Genomic DNA, 26475 nt, shown 5'->3' with positions numbered 1-26475 from the left:
GAACAACTTTGTGTCCATAAGCTATGTTCGCTGTTTTGCATTAGGTAATACAAAACAGCACCCTATGACTTCTTTATACTGAAATTTCCCTTTTTATTGTAGAATCACAGAATATCCCAAGTTGGAAGGAACCCATAAAGATCAATCAGTCCTGCTCCTGGCTCCATGCAGGACCACCCAAAATACAAACCCTGTATCTGAAAGTGTTGTCCAAATGCTCCTTGAACTCGGGCAGCCTGGAGCTGTCGTCTTTTCCATGCTTGATCATCCTCTGGTGCAGACCCTTTCCCTGACCCCCAGCTGCCCCTCCCTTGACACAGCTCCATGCCGTTCCCTCGGGCCCTGTCGCTGTCACACAGAGCAGAGCTCAGCGCTGCCCCTCCGCTCCCTATGAGGAGCTGCAGCCATCATCAAGCCTCCTCTCAGCCTTCTTTTTCCATCCAGAAGCATCCTCACCTTTTCGTATGCCTTGCTTTTATTACTACATGTTGAGAAACTGAAGAACATGCAGGAAATATTTATTCAGTACATATTTGGACAGACTCACGCTCTCATCAAAAAGGTGCTATCACATAAGCTCACTGGAGTTTGCTAGAAGTTTGATGTTATTAGAAGTTGGTAAAACCACCTGACAAAGATATTTGCGGCTACTGCTAGTCACAAATACACTGTATACCGTGTTTATTACTTTCTATTTGTGATTGCTTGTTTTTTGTGCTGTTTACTCTCAAGTTTGCAGACAGCTAGCACAGAGACGCAACAGAAGCAGGAAACAGCACACTGTGGTGGGCTGCAAAAAGCTGAGTTAGAATTCTGTGGTTTGACATACTTTTTTTTCTTCTTCTTTTTAAGGATAGCAATAAATGATGATAAATATCATACATATTTTAAACAAATAACTATGTTGAGGACTAGAATTGTGGACTTGCTATGTGACTTTGAGCATATTACTTTTCCAGCTCTTTCCACTTGAAAGAATGACTCCCTCATGTTCATGGTGATCCCCTCATTATTACATGTTGATCTGCAGATTTATTTGAAGAAGTGATTCCACATTGGAGAAGACTATGCATTTGCAAAGCTCGAACTACAATAAATGTAACTTTCCCTTTCTCAGTTTTGATTCTCAAAGAAATAATTTTTGCTAATACTGGAACAGATAGGGTTGACATCCATCACCAAATTATTTGCAGTACAGGGCTATAAAAATTTGATCACAACAGAAGAATTTCTTGTGGAAATATTAAAAAATGAACAGATTTTGTTTTGAATCAGAGTTGAAAATAACTGATAAAAGTGTGAAGCACTGAATTCTGGGGCTGAGAAATTGTCTGGTTGCTCATGGAATTAATGCAAGTTCATTATGCATGTATCTTATGAGAAAATCTTTACAATGCCATGGATATTCATTTAAGTCATCGGAGTGCTTTTATTGACTAAATATTGAGTCACTTATGAGTGCTGTTGGACTGCTTTTTCACCACAGGAGGGAATGAGAGGAAAAGGAATACGCAAGACATCTCTGTTGTTTTTTTCTAGTACTGCTGCACTGTGTTCATTCACCTTCCACCATCTCAGTCGCAGCTTTTGTAAGCGCTAGTTCAGCATAACAAAGGCTCTTCAGAAATGAGGTAATGGTTGTGAGATCTGAATATTGAGCTTGAGATCTCATGGGATAATGTGCCTACATAATTGTTGATTTTCAGCTTAGTCTGTCATGGGAAGTTCATGATGTTTTATACAAAACTCTAACAATATTTATTGCAATCATATTCTAGCAACTTGGGATCACAAATGGCTTATTATCTACATAGCTGGAGGAACATCTGCTGCTGTTTTACTGTTAGTTTTCCTACTCATTTTCTGCATCACCACTGCTTATCGCAAAAAGTGAGTAACAAGTCAATCTGCTTGATATAAAAGCATGAAGCTATTCAGGTGTTAAAAGCTCTTCTATGCTTATCAGAGGCTATAAAAAAAAATGTAGACCTGGATATTTAATTTTCTTGCAAAAATTTTAAACTTGAAAAAACTAATCAGTTAAGCAGGTTATGAAATAAGTTGCTTTATTTTTCCCAATACAAGAACAAACAAAAACAACAACAAAACAAACAAACAAAAGATCTTACTCAAGTTCCTTAGCTAAATGCTTATTGTAATATTAACAGGTGATTAGTAAAGACTAACATAAGCTTATGCTGGACTGTTCCTATCTCATGCATAGAGAGCACATGTGACATCTTGAGGTTTTCTTACATCTTGTAGCTTTTTGTATCTACTGTATCTACACTAAGTATACAGTAGTAGTCAGATCCAGAATTTCTGCTTCCAGTGGAAGGAAGTATTGAGTAGAAAAAAATAAATATGCTTATTTCCCATTCACATCACATGAAGCTTCCGGAATTTGCTGGCAATCTGTCATTGTTCTTGCCCCTGAACAGGAGCTCTTTTGATGTGTCTCCAGACCATTAGAAAAGAGTGCTAGTCTCTTGCATGTTATGGTCTGCATTCAGAGGAAGGTGCATTGAATATTATTGATATCAATGGGCAAGTAAGTTACATCAGTGTTATCTCTTTTATGCTGGAATTAAATAGTTTGGACTATATTGTAACACATGATGCAGTTCCTTCCATTCTGTTTCTAACTGAATGTGTGTCACCAGGAAGAAGAGGAAGAAGATCACAGAGGCCTTATTTAATGCTTTGTACTGTACTCAGGACGAGGTGAGATCAGCTGGAGTTCACTCATACTTTGTATTTTGCATATTTTTTAACTTCATCTCTTCTGTATATGATGTTTACATTCCCTGAGTTGCATAGTATGATCTTAAACTACAGTTGGAAAAAAAGAAATATTTCTGTTCATACATTTCCATTGTTCTTTTTTTCTTGATGAAACAATTGTATTTAAAGATTTCTTCCATGTAGCTCTTTTGGTTTGCAACATTTGAACTATTTGATTATTGGCAATATTTATTTATTTTTTCCCTCAAGTTGCTAATTTCAAAACTGAGGCAAAAATCCCACCAAAAAATGTATCCTGTCATACTATTTGTGTTCACCTATTTCTAGTTCAGCTTCACTATAATTTGTTGGTATAACTGTTAAATTGCTTCTTTTTGTATTTTAAGAATCAGTCAACTATTTGGAGCTCTGTGACATTTTCCCTCTAATAATTCCATTCAAAGCCTGAGTAGAAAGAGAAGATCCAACTTTTCTGCTTCTACCTTGTCTCTTTATACCCTGAGCCAAGGCATGAAGTAGCAATGTGCTCGGAAAATGACCCACATAGTGGCTGTGACTCTGCCTTTCTATCTATTCCCCTAAGACAGCACTTGAGGAGATGTTCACTATAGATACAGACTTTTAAAAAAGTCCTTTAACCTTCTGCCTCTTCTGTGTCTCTCATTCTGCCTCTTGGGTCAACATTCACATCAGAATAAAGCTCTTGCTAGGCTAATCATAGCCTAGAGACTTGCCAATTACCTCAGAAACCATCTTCTGAAAGCACGGCAATTTTGAAAACATGACAACTAACAGAGGCACCACCATAGTAATGATTTGAGTAATTCACAGTATGGTCCATATCGTTACAGTAACTCACTTTTTAAGATTGATGTGGGTTACTGTTTCAGTATGTAAAGTGTGTACATGAAGAGAATGAAGCATTCCAGTGATACTGATACTTTGATACTTTACCAGTAATGCAATATGACACAGCTGTGAAGTATATTCAAAGAACAACTTTGAACTGAATTCAAAAGTTATTCATGAAACAGGAAGACAAAAACTACTTTCATGGTTGAGGATTTCCCAGTAACAAAACAGCATATGAGGAAAATTTTTTCTTTTTTTTTTTTCCAAAGTCGTTGTCAGAAAAGCCCTTCAACTTTCCCTTTTTCTTTTTTAAATGTTCTAGGCTGGTAACAATTATGCAGAACACAATTATCACACCACATGGGATATAGAAAGAGGAAAAGAAGAGTCATCATTCAGGACAGCACAGGAGATCTACGTGAACTGCATAAACCTAAGAAATGATAATTAGCTTCTTTCTTGTGAATGAAGTAACTCAAGTTCAGACCATGTCGTTGCATGTTGGACTTGATTTGTTTTGCACAGGTAGCTGCAGAAGGTTAAACTGGCTGCCAAGCATGGCCTATGCTGCCCTGTCCAGACAGCACAGGTACCCAAGCCAGTCAGGGTGCATCTGCATTATGAGACAGTCTGAAGCACTAATGCACCCTTTGATTCATATGTACAAGTGAAGACTATTGGTACTTCTAAAATTTAAACATTTTTACCCAGTAGGTGCACTTACAGGTAATAATTTCAGAACAACTATGCAGAGCAAAGCAGTATATGTTCAAATTACATTCATTTCATCGGAAGAAAAAATGTCTGAGAAGCCTGTGTGGCAAGGTGAGAAAGAAAACGTGCTCCATGTTCTCTGTATTCATGACTTTCAAATCTTAAAATTGAGAGCATAAAAAAAGTCCATGATTTTCCACACAGGAGGTGTTATCACACTGTTGGGCAAATAGTATTATTCAGCTGGCAAAAGCAAATGTATCAGGGAAACCTGAAGTTAGATTTGAAAGCAGGAAGAGAAGCGTGCTGTCTGACAGTGATGTGGTTTACATGCTTCTTGCCATTCACGACAGCTATTCCAGTGCTCACTGCTTGTGATAAAGAATAGAAACACAGTCCCCAGCCAACATGTACTTTCACACACATGCACACATTTTTTTTCCTCTCTCTGTTGAATGCTCAGGAGAAAACAAAACATTAAGACTCTGTTACTGTCAAGTTATATTTAATAATAATTTATTATAAGGTTTAGTTGAACGAAAAATAAATGAGAACATGGAAGATACATGAATAAATGATGCAAAGCAGAAAAAGCACGATTGAGAACATTTACAAAACAATACACAGATGTGTGTTTGTATGTGTTGCATATGTATATTTTCTGCTAAAAACTACAAAACGAACCACACAGAAATTGAACAAACAGACAAAAATAAAAAAAATAAAAATTAAACAAACAGAACTAGAAGGCAGACCTGAGAATTAGGATCTACACATCTTTTGGCCTTTCACAAATCTGCCATATTACTGAAGGATGGAATCCCAGTAGATGATATTACCATGAAAGCTGATAATTATACATGTCTGTATTCTACAAACTGTATGCCTGGCCCACCTATGCCTGATTCCCCTTTTCTCTTGTAGTATTACTAGAAGTGTGACTGAATATAACTTTTGTTTTGGAAAGGTTTTGTGGAAGGCATCATCAGTCTACCTACAAAACAGTTGCCGGCTCAACTTGGCTGGCAAAGGAGCAACAGGCTGACAGTGAAAAGCAGAAGGTATGTGGCTTTCTCCAGTGAAAGCTTTCTTCACATGCAAAGGAAAACATGAGTCTAGGTTCTTGAGTGGACACAAGACTACTTTGAACTATCTGTGTGATAATAGTATTGTATGGTTATCCTACACTTCAGCTAAAAATCTAAAAACGTAAGCCAGAGTCCTTCAACCTAGCATTGAAGACTCAGATTCTTTTACAGTGTCAAACACCATTAGAAAACATCTCATTTTGGTTTTGTGTACTCCTGAACAAGGACACATACACATGACAAGGGATATATTTTTCCTTTCACTTCTTGAAGGTAATCAGATATATAAATGCTTGCATGTGCGACTGATGAGGATACACAGAACTGTACTATTAATAAGTTGGTTTATTTCCTGAGTTATCATATGTCAAAGCAGATAATTCTAAGTTGTGCACAGCATTACAAATAAAACCCTGTAGCACTGGGTCATTTCTTTGATGATTCCATTTATATTAAAATGCCAAAATGGTGATGCAATGAATTGGATTACATTGAAGATCTCAGTTGGAATCCTGATACAGAAATATCCATAGCCGAGAAGTTGCTATTGATTCACTGTTTGTAGAGACTCTAATCACATCCCTACTTCTCTGAAGACAGAAAAGGGGACAGGTTAAGTATCTGTGATATCAGATTGCTTTTATTATATCTGATAATGCCCCTATTTCTTGCTTCCCTTGGTGCTTTTAGCTTGTCTGCATGCATTTTTTCTTTTTTTGAAAGAATTGCTTATTTTTGAGATTTAAGGAAGAAAAAAAATCTGTAGTGCACATCTTTGCAGATATTTAATCTAGTTTAATTCAAATTCCATAAACATAATACTTCTATCAAGATAGTCCACAGGGAAAGTCACATTACATATAACACAATAAGAACAGTGTTTTTTTTTTTTTTTCTCATAAAGCAAACTCAAAGCAACAGTTTCATTTTTGTATCATTGTAATATCAGTGAACAGCAGCTGAACATGAGACTGATACAAATAAAAAACAGAACAATTCATACCTCATCATTATTCTCTGTGGTTTAAAAACAAGTGAGTTATGCACAAGAAAAATGTCCAAAAGTGTCAACAGAAATGAGATATTAAATATCTTTAAATGCTTTATGAGTCCAGAAGGATAGGACCTAGCGAGAGCCTGTTTGCTGTAAATGAGTATGGATTACGTAAGTAGGCTGTCCCGTGCAGAATAATAAAGTCTATTGTTAATTTGTGTTTAAATCCAAAATTTCCTATAGATTTGCCTTTTTCTTTTGGAAACTGTTACTTTTTGGGGGGTAAAATTGATCAACTGTAACTTGGAAATTTCATCCTGAACAGTTACTGTGCTATTTAATCCAGTATTACTTGCTTGAATAGTTAAAAGAGAGGAGGAGAGAGAAAAAAAAAAAAAAAAAAAAAAATCAAGGAAGAAATATGGACATCAGATAGCTCAGAACGCTATCTCAACTGTCTTATTTATTGTTTTAAAGCCTTAGAAAGTCTACATAAAGGAAATGAAGATAGTAAAGCATTTTTCCATTAAAGAGTGTCTTGAGTCAGTGGATAACTACTTCCTGTGCAACAGGAAAATGAACCTATGACATTTTAAGAAAAGGAGAACTAGGCTTCTTTTCCATAATGATAAAAATTCACATTTTGCAATCATGGTTTATGCTGGGTGAAAAGGCAGCTGTTTAAGCCTCATGTACAAAAGAAAATTCAATTTTCGTTACTTCTAGTACCTTTTAGATTAATAGAAATACGAAGTCTTTAAGAAGCTTAAACTCATATCATTTTTAAAAAAAGAAATCAGAGAAAAAGAAAACATTTCAATTCTGTCTCTAAAACAAAACAGTCTGAAGTAGACATTTATTATTTTATTTATTTTAAGACAGGCAGTCACCAGACTTTGGATCAATGGAGAGAATACTAAACCCACTGTCTATGAAAGATGGTGCAAGTTAGAACAGTAAATTACATCACATCACCTCTTGTTACCATATCTTCCTTTCTTTATCTCAAATATGTCCCTATACCTTGAAGAGCTTCCCTAACCCTGTAATATATTCATGACAGTGACTGTTCTGCTTGTCTTTTCATCTTCCTTGGCTGTGCATCTTCAGGTTAAATGCACCAGTTAGGAAGCAGTTTGCTACGAGGGCTGGATCCAATGAGGAATGGGAGAACATTGTACAAACTCCACTTCAGGAAGAGTAGTCTAACACTTAATACTCTATCCAATCCCACCTGCCCTAAATTTCCAGGCACCTTTCCCATGAGGCTCCTTAAGTTTCGTAGTGACTGCTAGAAATAATTAGTTTTAACAAATGTGCTACACTAGCAAACCAACCACCCGCTCTTTGGATCTTGGTTTGATTTCAAAGGACTGATCTCAGCATCAGATTGATTTCTGTTATTTTTTTTTTTTTTTTTTTTTTTTGTGTGTGTGTAGATGTGTGTGGAACCGTAAAAACCTTTGGGATTCAGGGCTCTGTTTATTTTCTTTTTTATCTACATATCATGTCCCTCTAAACCTTCTGTGTCACTGAGCTATGTAAAAGTTCGAATCAATGATACTTATTTACACCCGCTAACCCTGCCTCAGTGAGTACTCCCCAGCACAAGTGGAATAAGGCTTATTTCTTTTAAAGTCAAATGCTCAATAGAAGTTAATCCTCTGAACAGCTCTGTACGTCTGACACTAAGGGTTAGTTCCAAATCCTCCCTGCAAGATAGGCTGGAGACTCCAGAAGCAGAAACTACACATCAGGTTCACAGACTGCTTTACTTAATGTGAAAGTACAGCAGTTCAACAGACATTTCAAATGCTCACACATTCCCAAGGAACTGGTCTAGAGCACAGAACTACTGAGAACAAGATGTGTCTCCACGGATATGCCATGCTGGCACGTGATGTCAAAGTACATATGGGGGTCAGGGTGACAACTTCCCCTTTGACATCTATTATGAATGGTCACACTCTGAGGCTACAGACACAGTGGTCTTCAAAGCACTAAGACTGATTGGGCCTTTCACTGGTAAATGACATCCCAGATGTTTCTGCCATAGTTGTTTCATACACACCAAATCAGCCAGGGAATGAAAGACCTTAGCTAAGTTCCTACTCTAGGCTGCAGCAGACACATCCCATCCTACTCTCCCACTTGAAGCTGGGCTCCTGTACTGAAACAACTCATGCTTTAAAGACTAAGAAGAAGAGCCAGGAGCGGGCTCACAGGACTTAGTAGGGCGCTCCTCCAGCAAGAACATTCTCATTTTTGCTTTCTCCCATAATGCTTTGTTTTCTCTGCTCTAGTCCTTCCTTACAGAATAATGACTGATGAGAAAAGGGTGAGAATGTGGATACCATAGGACAAATACATAGGAAGTTTGTGAACACATCCTTCGAAATAAGAGAGCCTCAGGTTTATCAAGATACCATCAGCTATGTGAGGCTGAGAGGCTGCTGGAGCAGAATGTGTCTGCTCTGATGAATTACAAAGGAGGAGTTTTACCTTACTGCCCGTGCCTGGGAATATAAGAGTCGAGCTAGAAACTACAAAGGAAATACAGAAATTTATAGAAAGTTTCAGAAAACTAGTATTTATTAGCTCCACATCAACACTGTTAGCCAATTAGATAAAATAGCTAAAATAAATTTCTAGCACCGTCTGACATTTTTCTTCTAATTTTATGCTTACTTAAAACAATCACTATGTAGTTTTAGAAATGGTGATTTTGACAGAGATTTATCACTTTTCTTAACAGTTTACTTAATTACAATGTTAAAGTAAATATTGATCTTATGAAGCAGTAAGTTTTCTAACATGATTTAAATGATAAACAGCTTATCACGCTAAGAAACAGTCATATAAATAATATAAATGCACAGTATCTTTTTATCTTTCTCTGAAAAAAAAAAAAAAAAAAAACTGTCTGAAGCAGATATCTATCAGTTCATTCTAAATTTCCGTAACTTCCACAGAAATCAAATTAAGGGAGGACTTTTCTCACAGAACTTTGTTGAATTATAATTGGAAACATAAATGGGAACACCCATGTACATATTTTTAGGCACATTAAATGCAAACACTGCTGCTATTATCGCAAATCTGATCAGCTCTCAAATACTCTTAAGTCATACTTTTAGCAGTATCTGGCTGCAGAATTGTATACTAACAATTACGATGCATTGTGCATATCTTTCACTAGCACTAGATTACATAATGCACTTTATCTGGGCTCTTGGCTCTTCCAGCCCTGTTAGGGAAAATGAACTGAGCACTTCTAAGCCTGTTGCTTAGAGCATCATAGAGCTGTGAGTTGCGTTAAACACAAAATATTGTTCCCAGCTTCGATAAAACCAAAAGTTGAATGATCTGGAAAGCTGTACTGCACACAACATGGCCCACTGCTACATGCTGAAATTCTACTAAATTCTCCCAGTCTTTTTAAAGGTTTCAGCTTTGTTTTTAACTATTACTATTTTTTTTTTTTTTTTATCTTATTCCTATAATTTTCATTAGATTTTAGAACCTGCCTTTCTAAAATAGTGTTTTTCAAAGAAAGAGAAAACCCTCAAAGAAGTGAAAAAGAGTGAGCATATTTGAGTAGAAAATCAGATTTCTTCTGTGTCGTCTGATTTTTCGTTGTAACCATGTTAAATCAGTTTAACTTACAAAAGGCAGTCCTAGAACATAAATATCTCCTGTCACAGTCTGTCATCTACAGAAACTCAAGAAATGCAGCAATTAACATCAATGAGGACAGCTCTATTTTAGATACAGGAGCTACAATAAGAATAAACATTTAACTGAAACCTTTAGTTTTGTTATTGGTATCAATTTGCCAAGTTAATTGATTAACTTTGTGCTGTTTTCAATGTGTGCTGCAGTCTTACTGTCATACAATCATAAAAAGATTGAAAACAACACGCAGCCCATGCTAAAAACAAAGGTTAAGTTCAGTCATGTCAAGTACTATTAGAGAAAAAAAAAAAAACAAAAAAAAACACACTACTGCAAAATGTATCCATTCTCTTGACAATCTCAGGATTGTAAGAACAGAATGAGGTAAATCTGTTGAACCTCATGAGGATTTCTGTACTCAAGGAAAAAAAATGAAACCTGATCTTCTCTTTGGAATTCTCATTGGATTTAAAAAATTAACTCCATCTTAAACAGCATATTGGATTTTGAGCTTTCATTTACTTAAAATGGAATTTTCTTCTCCATTACAACTTGCAACATTCATATCAATATTAACATTTTAGAATGTTTTAATTGTAATTCATCATGCTTAAATACTACTTCCTTTCATATCTGTTTTAACCATATCCATAAAAATCCATTAGACTGTGTACGCATGTGAAGATGCTAAAAGCATATTAGTAGAGTGGAACCTCCATTTTCTTTAGGAGAAACCCTTCACCTCTGGATTTGTATAATCAATGGATATCAAGATGTTACAATCACAAAATAAACAAGAGAGTTAGGCAAAGTGGACAATGATAACAAGAGAGAATAAATGGAAGGCTTACCCTTATGCTGGGCTCACCACAAAACACCAGAAGGAGGAATCTCCAGATAAGATCCTTCCCCACTGGTAGCCAGCTCTTAAATAGCACTAGGAGGGGTGGAGCCAGGCTCCATGCCTTCCAGCAGCACAGGTCAATTGCCTTCACCTGTGCTCCTCTGGCTGGCTCATGGTTCGCCTCAGGTGATCAATCAGAGGTTCAGGCTGTGACTCAGCAGTTCCCATACAGGATTTTAATAGTTATGCTTCAAAGCACATGTCATTTTAATAGTTGCTGAATATACAGCAGCTTCACCTGTCACTTTTCACTGTCCTGTAAGGGCATGGGAATGGACAGACTTCCAGTTGCAACAACCAGTTTGACAGTGTCCCTGGACTTTTATTTCACTATGTTTCCAGGATAACACCCACCTTTATCTAAAATCGAAAGTGAAGAGTGTTTATTTAGAATATCACGAACAAATACAGATTTCAAGACTTAGCATTTTCAGAATTAATATATCAAACCTCATAGTCTTTGATTTTAAAGCTTTGCCACCTCAGCGGTTTGCACAGTTATTACCTTCTGCTAACAGAGCATAGTTGTCTGTGGGGAAAAGGGTTCTAATACATACAAGTTGTGAAACAAGTTGGTTTGGAAAGAGTCAAAATTTGGATTCTGTATGGAAAAATAAAATGTTCCAGTGCTGTTGGATCTGTTTCTATAATCCAGGAACTTTTCACACTTTCTCCACAGTCCATGCTACTCTGTATGTGGATAAAAGCCACATGTATTTATTTTCAGCAGGTAAAAAAGGAGATAAATACACTGATATTATGCCCTAAAAGGCAGATTAATTGGAACACATTCCTCATTTCTTTTGAGGAAGAAACAGTAGTAAATTAATAACACCATATTTCATGCTAGAAAGCACAGCCATTTAAGAGACTTACACTTCGTCAGGGAAAACCATCCTGCAGTTTCTAGGTTACCAATTGAAAATTAATGAATGTGGCTGGTGAGCTCAGTCTTAGTAGAGGTTTATATGGTTTATATGCTGCAGGCTGATGATTTTTTGCTAGAGATCAAATAGCTCAAGAATCACTACTCCTCATGGTATTGCCTATTACACTAGAGATCAAGAGTTGAACAAGCATGAAGTTCATTCTTTTTCTGATAAATGCAATAGAGTTATCTGACTAATGCTCTTTTTTTTTTCTGTTTGCCATGAACAGGTGAGGGTTTTCATAGTCTGACTGCACTTAGCAAATCCTAAGTGAGTGGGTGCCACAGGCTGTATGCATGCTATACATTATTGCAGGCTGTATGCATGCTAAAATTATTGCTATAGAGAGCACTTCAAAAGATTTTTGACCTCACGTAATTTCAGCCCCTCTTCCAGCAAAGTCTTATAAGTTTAGAACAAGTCTTGATTACAGATGTGTTTCCTACTCCCCATAAGGATTTCTGTTCACTTCTGATATGAAGTATTTTCTCGAAAGTCTTTTGACATTACCGAAACAGACTTCTGACAAAACAAAAGAGAGCAGCTATTGTTGTTTTCTAACAAACTTCTTTGGTTTGTCGATATGTTTCCAAGCTTTATTTGCTAGTTTTAGGGGGAAAAAAAAAGAGTTCTGTATAAGCTGGTTACATGTGAGGACCTGCAATCAGAGTTCATCACAGAAAGCAGTGCCTGAGCAGCTCTCTTCAGTAAGGCAGAAAACTCCATATTGTAAGACATTCTTGTTTCTTATTCTTCTACATCGGTAGGCAAATTTAATCCAATAGGTCATACTTATAAATGATTGAAACTATTAATAATAAAATGTAGCCATTTAAGAAATGTGGCTACTCAAGTACCTTAGCAATATTTTATGATTTATTACCAGGCTTTTTCAATTTCTCCTTTTCTACATCAAGTGACTTTAAAATCAAAAGTACTAGCATGCATCAATCCATGATAGTCAGTTAAGAGGTACTGGTAACTATATTTAGCAATGCTGTGTGTTGTTTATAAGGAATGAATGCATTCATAGTAAAGATCTTTTAAAAAAAAGTCGTATGTACAGCTATTTCTTTTTCACATTTCCTCAGAACTGGAATGAAAACAATTGCCTTACTTTAATTTTAACATTTAGTAATGTACTAATGCTAAGTTCCTTTTTGCCAGTTGTACCTGGCTACCACTGAAGACATGCTGTTACTCTCCTGTTCCTCTCAGCTCACTGGCTGAAAACAGAGAGCTCCTTTTGGGTCAGGAGAGAACATATTACGTGTGTGTCTTGCACATGAGGACAGCTGAGACTTGAACAGGGGCCAGTAGAACCCCTGGGCCTGTCTATAGCCCCTTGTAGTCTCTAGGCAGGCAGCTCTACCACGTGTGCCAAAGGAGAGCTTTCCTTCTGGCAGAACCACTAGGAGCTGTCCAAAGTTGTCTCAGTGGGGAATCACTTAGGTTATCAACAGGCATATGGCAGGAATCTAAGTGATTGCATGAAAACAATTTTCTGGCAAACTGTTGGCCTAGCGCTTGCCTGCTTCTCATGAAGCTTTCCCGAGGAACAATTTTGGAAGCTGGACAAATACACATGTTACAGTGGTATCATCTGCTGTACTGGAGTGGCACTACTGGCAAATGCCACTAGATTCAATACGTTTGTGCTTCAGGTACCCAGTTTTCTTTGACTGTATTGCAGTATGTTGTGAAGTTGTATTCTTATCTTCAACTTCCAGTGTGCTTGTGCTTACTGTCTGTGAGAAATAGGTTCTGAAGAGGTCAGCTTTGCATTTGTTGATAGCATTCTTGAGTTCACCCTGGAGTTCATTTTCTGTCTATTGTTACTAGATGAAATATCATAGATATTTATAAACATGAATTGAGAGGACAGTTGCACTACGTAATGAAAGGAAAATATTGAGTAAAACTCCTTTATGTGGCCAATGCGTTCAATAAATATTTTTTGAAATAGCATCTACATTTTCACTAATGAGACAATATTCAGGCACTATAGAGGAAGACAAAATCACCTATAAGGGCCGGGAACCTTTTCGCAGACAGTGGAAAGTGTGCACTATGAAGATCTGATGTTGTTATCCAAACAGAGCTAAAGCACTAGCTTTAGGATTTAGATTCTGGAAATATGGATACTGAGTCTGCAAAGGAGTTCTGATAACAATCCTATTTTGCCTTTTTCCTTTTTTGGGGTTATGGAAAATATAAAAGTATCAAATGACTGGTATTCAAGTCACAGAGGAAAATAGTTGCATGGATATGGCAGAAAAAACTACAGAAGATATTGGAAATGTAATCTAAGGAATTTTAAAGAAAATAAACATTTTTAGGGCAAGTGAAAGAATCACAGTCGAGTAGAAATGAAAATAATTGGCCAGTTCCTCAAAAGGCATATATTTGGCAAAAGTTGCTTGATTAACAGAATTATGCCAGCATTATATCCTTTGTATCACATTTTGCACATAACATTTGTAAACTTGATTTTTTTCCAAAGCAAAATGTCAACAAAAATTTTCTTAAAGCAGAGAGTGAATGGAGCTTCCTTGATGGCAAAGCTCAGGAAGCACCACGGGTGTAGCTCCCTGACAGTGTGGGAGAGCAGTTTTTCATTTTATTTCATCAAAATATTGTCTGTAGGGAGCCATTCTATTCCTGAGTATGGCAGCACTGTGAGAAGGAGAAGAGGTAGTGAATGAGACAGGAAAGGAGAGGAAAAATAAATAAAGTTGATTGTGGTGGGGTAGAAGTGTTTCATTCAAGCAGATCACAAAGCCTTTTTATTCAGCAGCTGTTCACTGAGGTGTAGAAAGCTGTAAGTCTGCAAAGTCTCTTAGTCTGTAAAATGGTTGGAGAAAAGCTGGACATACTGTATCAGTAAAAGTTTAATCAAAAGCAGAAGTTTCTTTTTGTACTTTTTAATACGTATATGTAGATATGTATATATAAAACAACCTGACAGCACTTTTTCAGTTAAATTATAGTACATAAAACTGATCGTTTAATTGGAATAGAGTATATGAGTCTCGTCCTTGATATGCTTCCTTGACATGTCCTGAGAAACAACTAATGAAAATAATTCTCTAGTAATCATGGCAATCAGTTTCACACTGAGAATAGAACACAAGGCCTGCTCGAGATTAACAAGAAAGCTGATTTTTCTCCCCACATTTTCAGACATTTCAGGGTATCGTGAGAAGTACATAAATATTTGATATCACCCACAAGAATCTAAATATTCATGATAGACAAAACTTGTTCCCCACCTACAGGTATGCCTTCCAACTTATTTGCTCATTACCAATTACAAACACACCTACTACAGTTCACTTTTGAAAGACATCTTCCCAAGACAGAAAATTTCCATTGAGGTGTACTCATCATCCTTTTCAAAGTAAACTGATGCATACATCAGTTCATACAAGGTACAATGTGCATCTAAATCAGAAATCTAAAAGGAAACAGAGAAAACCAAAGAAAGGCTGACCAGAGAGACAAGACCAGAGCTCAGCTTCTGTACCATGCCTGGCCCAGTCATGAAACAGGAGATCACCAGCCAGGGAGGCAGCCCAGGTTTATTTGCTTGAAGAACAGCTTTTTTTTTTGCTTTTTAAAGTTATGCTTGCAGGCACTGTTACTTAAATAATTTGCAAATGGTAAAACTTCTTAGCAGTTCTAAAGTCAAGACTTTGCTGCTCTTGTGAACACTTGCAGCTCTTAAAGGCATTCAGGAGACTTATGCTCACATTAGGTAAAACAGAATTTATGCCCCAGGAATTTAAAAAAAATAAGATATGCAATAGTCAATAACTTTATCTTAGTACATCAAATTATATTCTCAAGAAACAGCATTGGTCTGCCTCCAGTATCTGTTTGAGCCTGACTCAAAAACCACCTGGCCCTCTATGGCAATCAGCAAACCTGCTTGGCTCTAAAGGCAATGCCTGCAGTGCTTAAGCTGCTTGTTTAACTGGCAATATTTCACTGAATCCAGCTGGAGTCAATGGGCTACAGCGAGGACCCAAACACATCACCAGTGAGGATGGGCTGATCTGCTGATGGAGATGGGTAGGAAGACCCTGATGTCAAATGCACATCGTGACAGAGCCCTGTGACAGGGCCTTCTCTGGTCATGCAGAAACCTTCACACCAACACAGTTTCATTTGTTTCAACCACTTTCTTACAACACGAATGCTTGCCCTCCCCGCCCCACCCCTACTCCCCCACCACCTCCGTCCCAAACATACTGACAGAAGGAATGGCAAAACAAATAAATAAAGACTTAGCCTCTGCTTCAGGGAAGCTGCCTCTCCAGGTTCCCATCTTCATGGTGGCCGGGCTGGAGCTGGTAGGCCTCAGTTTTCATGGCAATTGTGGGTGTGGAGGGTGCACGCTCTTCCCTGGCCCTGGCAACAGGCTCCAGGCTTGACTGTCTCTCTCGGCCGGCCGCCCCCGGCTGTCATTGCACGAGGCCTGAGCCGTAGCTGAAGGTGTAGCTGCTGGCCAGTGAGAGGGACTGCTGGTGCTCCTCACCCTGCTCCGAGGGGTAGCTGGGAAACGTCTGTGCCCGGGACACCTTCGTTGCGCCCAGGCTATGACCTGTGGGGAGTATGAAAGATGTATCAGAGAGGCAAGCTAAGGCTCAATGCTCGGGTTTGAGGCACCTTGCAAAGCAGGACTGGGATGCCCCAGCACAAAGTCATGGTGCTCTGTGTGTCTTCTGCATCTTCCGTTGGTGCCCTGGGAGCAGATCTATCCCAGTGGGGCTGGAAAGGAGGGCTTTGGCAGCTCCTGCATCACATGTGGGCAACAGATAACCAGATGAGGCAGGAGATCCCCAGACCCAACACAGAGGCCATTTAGGCTCAGGTTTTATATTCAAGTCGCAGAATATCATATCTATATATTTTACACTCTATAAAACTCAGTTATATTTCTTAGTTAAAGCTGATGCGGAACTAATGCACTTATTTATCTGAAGTCCTGCTTAAGTGGTAGAAGTTAAGTGGAAATGGAATATGCTCATATTGCAGAAGACTAGTTGATTAAAGGCTACTTGAGATCTTTTCTCAGTTAGATTTGAGAATTTCACATAATCATGGCTTGTTTGCTCACAGTCGGGGAGATGGAGAATCATTTGTGAAAAGACATTAAAGAGCAAATGATGTCAAAAATTAGAAGCTTACTTCTATGACTTGATTCTTTGTTCAAAATTCCCTCTTGAAACTGAGATTTAATTAGTAGCTAAACGTTACATTCCATTCTGGATGCATCTTTATTCAAAGTATATTCTCTATATTTTGGAAATATATATTTAAGTTTCTATTCAAAACGGTTTATGAAATTGCTTTCTAAAACATTCTTTAATACATGTATTATATGTTGGAAAACAAAATACTATTTTTCTGTTGAGCACAAACTAGTAAAGAACGGCTTTAATGGGGTGTACACTTGTAAACTGAAGAATTCAGCTCATGCTAAAAGGTTCTAAAACAACTAGCAATTTTCTAGAATGCTTTAGTAGTACTCGTATTAAGAATACTGTTGACCAGACTTGGCAAAACTTTGTCATAAATGTTGTATCTGGAAAAGTTTGCCTAAAACAAGTTACTGACTGCCTCATGAGAAAAAATCACAGTTCCCCTAAATGTCTATACAAGCAATGATAGGACCAAGAGAGAAATAAAAACTAAATTAAAAACAGAATAAAACATACATCTCAGTGACACTGGAGACAAAACAACAGATGTAATTCCCAACAGCATGGTAACAGTCATAATATCCCTTTCACAATATGACCAAGAAGAATGAATTTTGCATATGTATTTTTACTGTTCACTGGGTAGACACTGGCTATCAAAACTTGACTGATATACCAAGTTTAAACATTTCTGCTTCAAGAATCTTTTGCATCAAACTGAATTAAAATGTATGGTGACTGTGATATCTGACCTGCAAAGCAAAAGCATTGAAGAGCCTGTAAATACATTGACAGTAGTCTTAAATGCTGTGTTTTGAGCAATTTTAAACTATTATATTAAGAAAAGCCTTCATACTTTTTAAATTTGAGAATTGCAGCAAAATTCCTGTTAACTTTTTTTATAAATATTAATTCAAAGTGAAACATTAAGTAGCATGGCAATTGGTTCTAACCTTGTGAATCAAATCTGGCATCTTTCCTTCTTAGGGAGTAAAATCATGCTTTCTTTTTGCTGGAATAATATATTTTTAAATAGTAAATTGTTGATCCATGTGAATGGCTATGGATTTTTTTCTTTAAAACAAGATAAATAAAATATGCTGAAGTGACAGTTTCCTTCAGTCCCTTTCTGTATCTCTTCCAAAAAAATGTAGAAGAAAAACAATCAGTCCTTGTGCCAGTGAGCAGAAGTAGACACTAGTTACTCAATCGAGTTCTTAAACTTAGGCCATATAGCTTCTTTTTAATTCCCTGCTGTAGAATAGTGCAGTTTTAGTGCAGTGATGAACAGTGCTGCTGCTAAACTCATTTCTAGATAAGGTATTAAGGCAGTCTTTTAGATTACTGAAGATAAATTTGAACCTATTAAGGTTAAAAAGGAAATTGAATTCAGGTCTTCCATTTCTTGGATGTACACCTCAGCTGCTAGCGCATCCCTGTACCATTCTTTAAAAGAAATTTTTTAGCTGCTAAGTCTCACACCAGGACTCATTCTAGCCATTCTATAACTAAAGGGGCTGATAAGGATAACGGGTTCTCCCCTGATTGCTAGGATATGTATAAAGATAAAGACAGTCATAGATCCAAAAGATTAAAAGACACATTTAACAGATCCAAAAGATTTAAGACACTAGGTGTAGGCTCAAGCCAGTTTGACCACTAAGTAAGACCACTCTGTGGAAATAATAATTAAAATAACAGAATACATCAGTTCAAGAAGACACAAAAAAACTATGGGAAATAGAGAATTTTTGGCTTCTGGAAAGAACAGTTCTATGCAAAATGTTTACTTTTATCTCATTATTTTTTAAAGAACTATATTATGACATTTAAATAAAATTATTAAAAAAATAAAAAAGGTATTTCAAATTGACTTATGACTTCTAAGTAGTAACATTCCAAAAATCAGAACCTTCTTATAAAAATTATTTTGCGCATCCTAATTCAAAATCATAATAAATTCTTTTATCTGCATTATTACTGAAGATTATGTATATATCTGATACCTGACAGCTGATCAACTTTATGGAGCCTTGGCCATTGCAAAGTCTCCATGTTTATGCTTTATGTCAGCAGTAAGAACTGTGAAAGTAAACAGGAAAAGTTTTGCAGTAAAGAATTCTAATTCCAGTTTTCTAAGCTTCCTGCTTGAATAATATTTTCTGTGTCATTTTTTGGGGCTTAACAGGTTAAGAGGGAGGAAGGAGAACTCTTTCTGATGATTTTGTAGCTCTTTGGTTCCACAGCTGTTTTCAGGAATACAAAACTAACTCTTCTTTAAAATTCCTCTGAAGTCAGCATAAGAGGAATTTGATTATCGCACACTTTGTGACCTGAAGACACAAGCAGAATTGGGTAAGCTTTTTCCTGTGGCTTATGTATGAAATGTATTTTTGTTTCTGTTCTAGGATAGGACCTTGGTAAGTAATATTCAGTCTACTTCATCCCTTATTTAAACTTACTCTCAGGATCATAGAATGCAGTGAAGTTGTTGTCCAAAGCAATTAAGTATGAATGATTCATAAAGATAATTTAATGTAACCTGGAAAATTACAGCAAAATTAGATTTTTTCCTGTTGGAAGCAGAGGCAGTGTATACCAGGATCTTATTTCATGACACAGTGCTTATTTATAACAATTCTTCAGAGGAAAAACCCGATGGTTTCCTAGTAACAGCAGTGATTGATGTACATACAAGTAGATCGATCACTACTTCTAAGAGAAGACTTGCAGTACTCAGCTAAATTAAAAGAAAAAAAAAAGAGGTGCAGGAATAAACTATAAAAGCTCCCATACTGCTGCTTTTTGGAAGACATTTCTCTCTCTTTCTGGGATTAGGAATTCAAATTCTTCTACAAAAAGCAGGTGCCAAACCTCTTTCTTTCCGAAAGCAAAAAAAAAGGTCACACTTCTTTACAAATGCAAGAATTCAAGAAACTCTCTCATCTGATGTTCTCTGGTTAGAGCACTCAACTGTGATGTACAACTACTGTGTTAAATTCCCCTCTGGGTAGGAGTTGACATTACATTTTCTATAGTGGAAAAATCAGCTGAAAATGTTCCTTTTGTCCTCCTCTTTGCCCACAGCAGTTGTTCAGTTGTGCCACTGCGACTGTCTGAAAGGCTGCTTTGTAAAATAAAACACTTTGGTCATCTGGCCTGCAAGAGAGCCCTACAAATTTGTTGCACTGGCACAGCTGAGGAGCAGGAATGAGCAGCCAAGGAGAAGAGAGGGCAGGATTTTTTTCAGATTGGCTTTGGTTCCAATTCGTTTGTGTGGGTAATGATGGCCATGAACAATATGAAATCAAATTCAGGCAAATGAAATTGACACCACGCTATTCAGCTCTCTGATGCAGGATCACTTCAAAAGCTCTGTAGCTAAGATGTTCTATCATGTATGTGTATATTCTTATATATTGCAATGATTAAAAATTAATTGGAGCACAGACAGCATCAGCTTCTGTTGCAGATCCCTCTAAGTACCTCATATTAGATAGTTACTAGATGAAATAAAGAAACAGTCTTTTGCAGCTGCACAGCAAGCTTTCTTCTGGGATTTCCTAACCCCTGAACAGATGACTTTACAAACAAAACGATTTTCTTCTAATGCAGTTTTACTTTGCTAATTAATAATAACACACTTTATCTTTTAAAATAAAACTTGGCACTTCCCAAGATTGAAGTCATTAAACTAACGCCAATTAGATATTTTAGATATTATTTTGGATATTTGTACATGGAAGTGGCTGTGAGAATTTAAGAAGGCAAAAATACTTTGATTGTAAACGTTACAGAAAAACATAATTGTTGAAAAGAAATTTTGAGGAATCAGTCAATGTAAGCTAAGACTGAATTAAAAAAAAAAAAAAAAAGAAGAAGAAAAGGGTGAAGCACTTGCCACAGTGTAAAGCAATCTGTGCTTTAGAAATATCCACTGGAAAATTCTGTAGTTCTCAATGAATAGAACAGTCCAGAATCCACTGAAAATGAGGTTTCATCCACAAAGGATGGTGCAAAGAGGTGGAAAAAAAACCAGCAGTTAGCTAACAAATTTCACTTCAGGAATGAAATGTTAGTAAGAAATGTTTGTTCTTTGTTGTTTACTCACAGAGTTCTCACTGGACAACAAATGCAGCTCTTCAGCCAGAAATGTTCATAGAACCAATACCAGCGTTTAGTTTAGATTTATGTCCTCTAAGGGCTTTTCCAACAGCTGTGAAATCTCCTAGGTATATGAGAGGTGTTCCACAGACTGACCTGAGGATATGGTTTCAATGGGGAAGGGTATATTGAGATGGTTCAAGCTTTAATATTCTTTGTTAAGACGGGACGAAATGGGGAGAGGTTGTAGCTATGCAGTGAAAGTCCACTACAGGAAAAAAAAATGTTGTTGTAAGAAACTAAATGACTAAAACTGCTTATTTCTGATAGAAGCTTTTATTCTTCTAAGAGCTTTTGTTGCAAAGAAATAGAGTCCACATTTTATTTTGGATTTAAAAAAATGGTTCTCAAAAAAACTCAACCCTGCTACAATCTGAAATCTGTTAAGTGGCTATTATTGCAACAGAAAAGATACTTTCATTTAAGGCAGAAAATAAATGATTGCTGTTGTCCTATTTATAAATTGATACTGGTTAAAATTCTGCCAGCTCTCTCTATTGAATATACAGTGTCTTCTATTGAGCTATTGATGACAAAGCAGCTTTTCCTTTTCTGCTGTTAGATGATTGGAATAACTAAAGCAAAGTTTCATAGCAGGACAAACTGCCACAGAGGAAAACATTTATTTTGCAGTAACTATGCGGTTGGATTGGAAGGGCATTAATTGGCACAGTGATTATTGTGCTGTCACTCACAAAAAAATTCAACGGAAGGGAACAGATGGAAACTGAAAAATAGCATAAAGTATATTACAGCACATTGATTTTCATGCACTCATTGAAAGTGAAACTGTGGGCCTCTTTCAATTCTAAATAAAGACATACACATTCTCTCTTGAATTTAACTGCTTTTGGAATTAAAAGCCATGTGAGCACAGCTGGGCTCCAATTTTTAATATTTTCTAAAACAATTTTGTATTTCATTTCATTAAATATTTTTGAAAGGAAAAAGAATATTTGAAAATACTACTTTTGAAACATTATAAAATGTGAAGTTTTTTATTAGAAACATTTTACTACAAATAATTCAAATCAAGATAGTATAAATTGATCCTAGAAGATACAGTAAAATACGTTAAGAGAATGTATATATTAAAAGAATGCATGTAAAAAAGCCCTCCAACATTAAATATTTAATCTTTACATAACCATTTTAATTTTGTTTAGAATTTTAAGTGAAATGAATAATATTTTTTTTGCTAACATCAAGATCAGTCAGTACCTGAATAGAATACATTTGGCACAGAGTTTTATCACTTTCGAGAACAGGAAGACTGTTATTTATTTTCATTTTTTTAGCACTGTTATGAGACCATGCTCTAGAAAGGAAGAAATGTTACTTGTGTGAGTGGAAAAGAATGTAAAACTGGCAGTTTAAAACAGATACATTTATAATCTATCCAATTGTTGCATCTTAAGGAAGAAGTTTTTAACATTGCAATTTTGGCACAAGAATACGAGAGGTTTATGATAAACACATTTCCAAGGTGATATTTTGAAACCAAAGATGAATGTCCTTGTTTCAAAACCTACAAATAAAGCTCATTGCTTTTAAAAATTATGTACAGAGAAATGAGAATTATTTTATTTGTACTTCTGCCTAAAAGAGCAAGTATTGCTCTACACTACATTGAATCACATAACTAAAGCTAATGTACTGTCTAGGCGGCAGATTGGTTGTTCCATAGATTAACTGTAGTTTTGTGTTGCAAGACAGTGCTTTTAAATACCTCACTCTCCTATTTAAACTGTATTTTACCTTCAAAATCCACTCTCTTCTCAAGACTACTTAAGCTCTCAGAAGATACAGCTGTTATACGGAACATCAACCATGTTTTTCACAAAGACAAATAGCTTTACCTTGCCTCTGCCTTTAATTGATTATTCTTCATCCACTTGGCATTTTTTTTCTAGTAATGAATCTTTCTATTTACAGCACCAGCTTTCTATGTCTCTGTCTGTTTATAAAGGGAGGAATGCCCTCTATTTAAATTCTCTATCTACTTGCATGTCTCACATTACCAATATTCTTCCCGTTTTTATCCCCATTCCTGCAACCAAAATACAATACGCATTTGGGAAAAAGTAATCTATCCTGCATCTCATCAGTTTTTGTGCTCCTCTGTAATACATATTTGTATGCCTGCATGCCACAATCAAAGAGAGATTAAATAAAGTATCCAAGCAGAGTGGCAATATGTTTAGTCCCACACTCTAAGCCAACATACAGAAAAGAACAGAAAGCTTGTACTTTGCCTCCTCTTGTTGTCTTCCACATACAGACTGCAGTGGTCTTCACAAAGATGAACTCGTTTCTTCTTTCCAGCTTTTTGTACTTGTGCTAGTGCTACAAACTAGAACAGCTTCTTCCCTACCCCTGTTCTCAGTCCAGCTCCTTGACTTCAACAAATTGAAGGAAGCATAATAATCATGTTCTCATTTAACACAAAATTAGGCTACGGTCTAAGTTTGCTTCAAAATAGTTTGTCAGATGAAAACTGTCAGATAGAAGGCTTTTCCAAGTTCAGTTTCAAAGATTCTGCAAAAGTGAAATTTTCTGCAATGATGCTTTGATTATCAATCATAAAGTATTTAACAGAGAAACCTGTTCTAAGCAAGCCTTGCAGTGAGCAAGCAGTTGGAGCAAATTACTTCCAAAGCTGTTTTCTATCCCAAACTATTCTTTGGTATGATACAATACTTCATTTTCATCCATTCTGCTTTCTGAAAGGAAACAAACTACTTTGTTTTAAATCACTTAACAAAAACACCCATCTGGTTTTCATGGCACACTAATTAAGAGACCTGTGATTTTCTCTGAATCACTATACATACGATAAAAATTGTGCATGATAGAGAAGTGACTACAGGCAGAGCTTTTGTTTTATAATGAAAGATACAGGTATTATGACCTCAAAGAAAAGCTTTTGAGGGGAAATACGTGCAATTCAATAGTGAAATGTGTCAAAATGATCAACAGGTTACTTAAGATTCTTATTATGATCTTTAATGAGTGCCCTAACAAAGCTGCCTGAGAAGGCCAAACATGCTGTGCAAGGTGGCTAGCATCCCCAGCCTAATTTATTATTTCAGCCACAGACTCAGTCAACCAGAAAGTAATACAAAGCATTCCACATAAGCTGCAGGAATAAGGTTTATTATGAGAATAATAACTTTGTTCCTGAACTCTATGCCTGTCCAAAGTAAAGTAAAATTATTGCATTTACCATGAAAGTAAACAGAAACTATGCATTTTTAACAAATGCAGGCACTTTCATTGAGCTCAAGATCTAACGAACTTTTTAAACAGAAACAAAACTGAGACATTTTGTGTTAGTGATACTAAGTATGGCTAAGTATATACTGCTAGTAATACTGAGTATTACTAACTTTAATAAGCAAATGGAAGAGATAAAATTACTGCTGGTGTCTATTACTTTTACTGCAAGGAACATTTGAATTGAATAAGAATGCTGAGACATGACAAGATGACAGAAAAAAAAAAAAAGGAAATAAGAAAATGCTCTGGTCCTAAATGCATATGGGAAAGGCTAAAACGGAAGAGTGAGAAAATAGCTAAGAAAAGCTCAGTTAAGAAGAAATTGATTTGTCTTTACAACACTTTGCCTTATGGGGACATAACAAACCAGCAAAATGAACCACTGGGAAAAATTATCTTTCTAGTGGAAAAATTCAAAAGTGAGGAAAATATAGAAGTAGTGAAATAAACAAATGCAAATGATAGCTAAAGTGGTGTGGACTACTTTGGCTCAAGTAATGAATCATTTTCTGCTATCTTTAAGTAGGTTAAGCTCTACTCTTGGCTGCCTTTTGCTTTTGGATCCTGTGTAAAAGGATAGCAAGTCATTATACGAGACAACAGGTTGCTGATCTCTGTACATAAACGGATTTTGAGTATATATATATATTTTTTTTTTCCTCCTTGAAACTTATATCTACCAGAGGAATTGAAAAAAGACATCTATGTATGCAGTGTTATCACCTTGGTTTACCAATTTGTTAACTCCCTGTTGATTTTTTCTGTCCTAAAAATATTTTTACTGCATTTTTATCAAAGCTAAATGTCCAGTCAAAACATGGTATTATCACTTGCCATGTTAAAAAAATGATGAGCCTCTACATCTGCCACTGATTTAGCATGAAGAATCTTACTAAGAATGTATGCAAAAATGCAAATTTATACACTGCATATCAGTTTGATCATATAGAGTATCTCCCTGTTAAATATTTATTGCATTTCAAATCATGTTGACATTTCCCCTTGGATACACTAAGCAAAATAAACCAACAGCTACAAAGAAATAAAGAGATTTTATCAAACTACAGAGTTGAAGTGAAATAATGGATTTCTAATTTCATATTAAAATATCTAAACCAAAATGAAGAAAAAAAAAAGTCTAATTGACAAAAAATGTTTAATGTAGAGATAGTGAGGATACTGCTTTTGAAAATGGAATGCTACTGGAGGCTGATTGATCAGAACTGTTCAATCTTCTTGGTGTTATAGTTCTGTTGATCTTCAGTGTGGCCAGTATTTCTTTGCTTGATTGCATTTTCATTATAAATGCTACATTCACAAAGATTTATAAGTGGCCTATAAAGAGTTGCCATAAAATGAAACTCAGTACATGAGTTCTGAAGCCAGAAAACAAATCTGGTCTGACAGGATGGAGTGTGTATGATTTTAACCACATTTTACTCTCTAAGTAAAATACAGTTTTGATTTGAAAAAATGAAAATAACAAGTGTCAAGCAGTACAGTTTACATTGCTTAGCATAGGAAAAGGTAGGGATAATGGATTTACAGCACTCCAAACAGATACCTATTCTACAAATATTAATTTTCAAAAGACAATTTTATCATTGAGTATCATGTGAGATCTAAACACATATAAAACATGAAGACTAAGGCATTTAGTGTGAGTGTGGTGGTACAGCTTAGCTGTTCTTTTGTCTCTTACAGCAGGTTTCTTGGCACACCTGATAAGCAAGAGAAACGTGGAAATAAACAGTAACAAAACCTAACCCTTACCAAAATTCAAATTCAAACCAACTAACCAAAACCAATATCCAGACCCAAACTGAAAACATGGTTAATGTCTGCTTGGCTTTCATTGTGGAGTCTGATGTTTTCCAGTTCTGGACTGTTCAAAGGCAGGAATGGCCAGCTGTTAAAAATGGTT

At 36.2% G+C, this 26475-nt stretch overlaps 2 protein-coding genes and 1 long non-coding RNA gene across 5 annotated transcripts in view; 1 reads left to right on the top strand and 2 right to left on the bottom strand.

Annotated features, from left to right (window-relative positions):
- The window catches only part of CD226 (CD226 molecule), a 28675-nt gene extending 22276 nt beyond the window's left edge, over positions 1 to 6399 (top strand). The window contains exons 4-6 of the mRNA XM_042837002.1: positions 1779 to 1890; positions 2664 to 2724; positions 3920 to 6399. Coding sequence (XP_042692936.1) covers positions 1779 to 1890; positions 2664 to 2724; positions 3920 to 4048 — 302 coding nt within the window. The 3' untranslated portion in view covers positions 4049 to 6399. The remainder of the gene's footprint in view (positions 1 to 1778; positions 1891 to 2663; positions 2725 to 3919) is intronic.
- LOC122170296 overlaps positions 1 to 10957 on the bottom strand; it is a 28734-nt gene extending 17777 nt beyond the window's left edge. For all 3 annotated transcript variants that reach the window (XR_006171722.1, XR_006171719.1, XR_006171718.1), the window contains exon 1: positions 10920 to 10957. This is a non-coding gene — a long non-coding RNA (uncharacterized LOC122170296). The remainder of the gene's footprint in view (positions 1 to 10919) is intronic.
- Positions 10958 to 16162: 5205 nt separating this feature from the next.
- DOK6 (docking protein 6) overlaps positions 16163 to 26475 on the bottom strand; it is a 236534-nt gene continuing 226221 nt past the window's right edge. Inside the window, exon 8 of the mRNA XM_042840015.1 lies at positions 16163 to 16507. Coding sequence (XP_042695949.1) covers positions 16368 to 16507 — 140 coding nt within the window. The 3' untranslated portion in view covers positions 16163 to 16367. The remainder of the gene's footprint in view (positions 16508 to 26475) is intronic.

Source organism: Centrocercus urophasianus, unplaced genomic scaffold (genome assembly GCF_019232065.1).
Source record: "Centrocercus urophasianus isolate 14NV4802_14NV808 unplaced genomic scaffold, USGS_Curo_1.0 seq_11, whole genome shotgun sequence".
NCBI classification, from domain to species: Eukaryota; Metazoa; Chordata; class Aves; order Galliformes; family Phasianidae; genus Centrocercus; species Centrocercus urophasianus.
Note: the sequence above shows the minus strand (reverse complement) of the source record. Positions and strands in the feature narration are given on the sequence as shown.